This window comes from Arachis duranensis, chromosome 5 (genome assembly GCF_000817695.3).
Source record: "Arachis duranensis cultivar V14167 chromosome 5, aradu.V14167.gnm2.J7QH, whole genome shotgun sequence".
In the NCBI taxonomy this organism is placed as follows: Eukaryota; Viridiplantae; Streptophyta; class Magnoliopsida; order Fabales; family Fabaceae; genus Arachis; species Arachis duranensis.
The window spans coordinates 107,059,531-107,060,556 of NC_029776.3; the positions used below are offsets into that span (position 1 = coordinate 107,059,531).

The 1,026-nt window shown below is 45.7% G+C and overlaps 1 protein-coding gene across 1 annotated transcript in view; it reads left to right on the forward strand.

Annotated features, from left to right (window-relative positions):
- Positions 1–1,026, forward strand: part of LOC107491442 (serine/threonine-protein kinase BRI1-like 1) — a 3,941-nt gene that overhangs the window by 1,255 nt on the left and 1,660 nt on the right. The window contains 2 exon segments of the mRNA XM_021143671.2: positions 1–1,024; position 1,026. The exon segment at positions 1–1,024 is cut by the window's left edge and continues 1,255 nt beyond it; the exon segment at position 1,026 is cut by the window's right edge and continues 1,660 nt beyond it. Of these exon segments, the coding sequence (XP_020999330.1) occupies positions 1–1,024; position 1,026 (1,025 nt within the window).

Below are 1,026 nucleotides of genomic sequence, written 5' to 3' on the forward strand. Positions count from 1 at the left end.
TGGCTTGTGATTCTCTTGTGGTTCTTGATCTCTCTGATAATAAGCTTTCGGGTGAGTTGCCTTTGACTTTTGGGGACTGTTCTTCTCTGCAGAGTCTTAACCTTGCTAAGAATTATCTCCATGGAGATTTCCTCACTTCAGTTGTAAGCAAACTTTCAAGTCTTAGGTACCTTTATGTGGCATTCAATAACATCACAGGGCCTGTTCCTCTCTCTCTTGCCAATTGCACACAGCTTCAGGTTCTTGACCTCAGTTCCAATGGCTTCACCGGCACCATCCCCTCTGGCTTTTGCTCTTCTTCCTCGCCTCTCCAAAAGATGCTTCTTGCTGACAATTACCTGGAAGGGAGGGTGCCTGCGGAGCTTGGTGGCTGCAAGAATTTGAGAACAATTGATTTCAGCTTCAACAATTTGAATGGCCCTATACCCTCTCGAGTTTGGTCCCTTCCCAATCTTTCAGACTTGATTATGTGGGCTAACAACCTTACAGGAGAGATTCATGAAGGCATATGCAGCAATGGAGGAAACCTTGAGACCTTAATTCTTAACAACAATTTCATATCAGGCTCCATTCCAAGCTCAATTGCCAATTGCACCAACATGGTTTGGGTCTCACTGGCAAGCAACCACATTACCGGGGAAATACCTGCCGGAATTGGGAATCTAAAGAAACTTGCCATCCTCCAATTAGGCAACAATTCACTTGCCGGAGGGATCCCACCAGAGCTTGGGAAATGTGAAAGCCTCATATGGTTAGATTTGAATAGTAACAACCTCACCGGTACTATCCCCTCTGATCTTGCCAATCAAGCTGGCTTGGTTATGCCAGGAACTGTTTCTGGGAAGCAGTTTGCATTTGTGAGAAATGAAGGTGGGACAAGCTGCAGGGGAGCCGGAGGTTTGGTCGAATTCGAAGATATCAAGGCTGCAAGGCTTGAGAGTTTTCCTATGGTGCATTCCTGTCCATTAACTCGAATATACTCGGGCGTCACGGTTTATACATTTTCCAAGAATGGCAGCATGATCT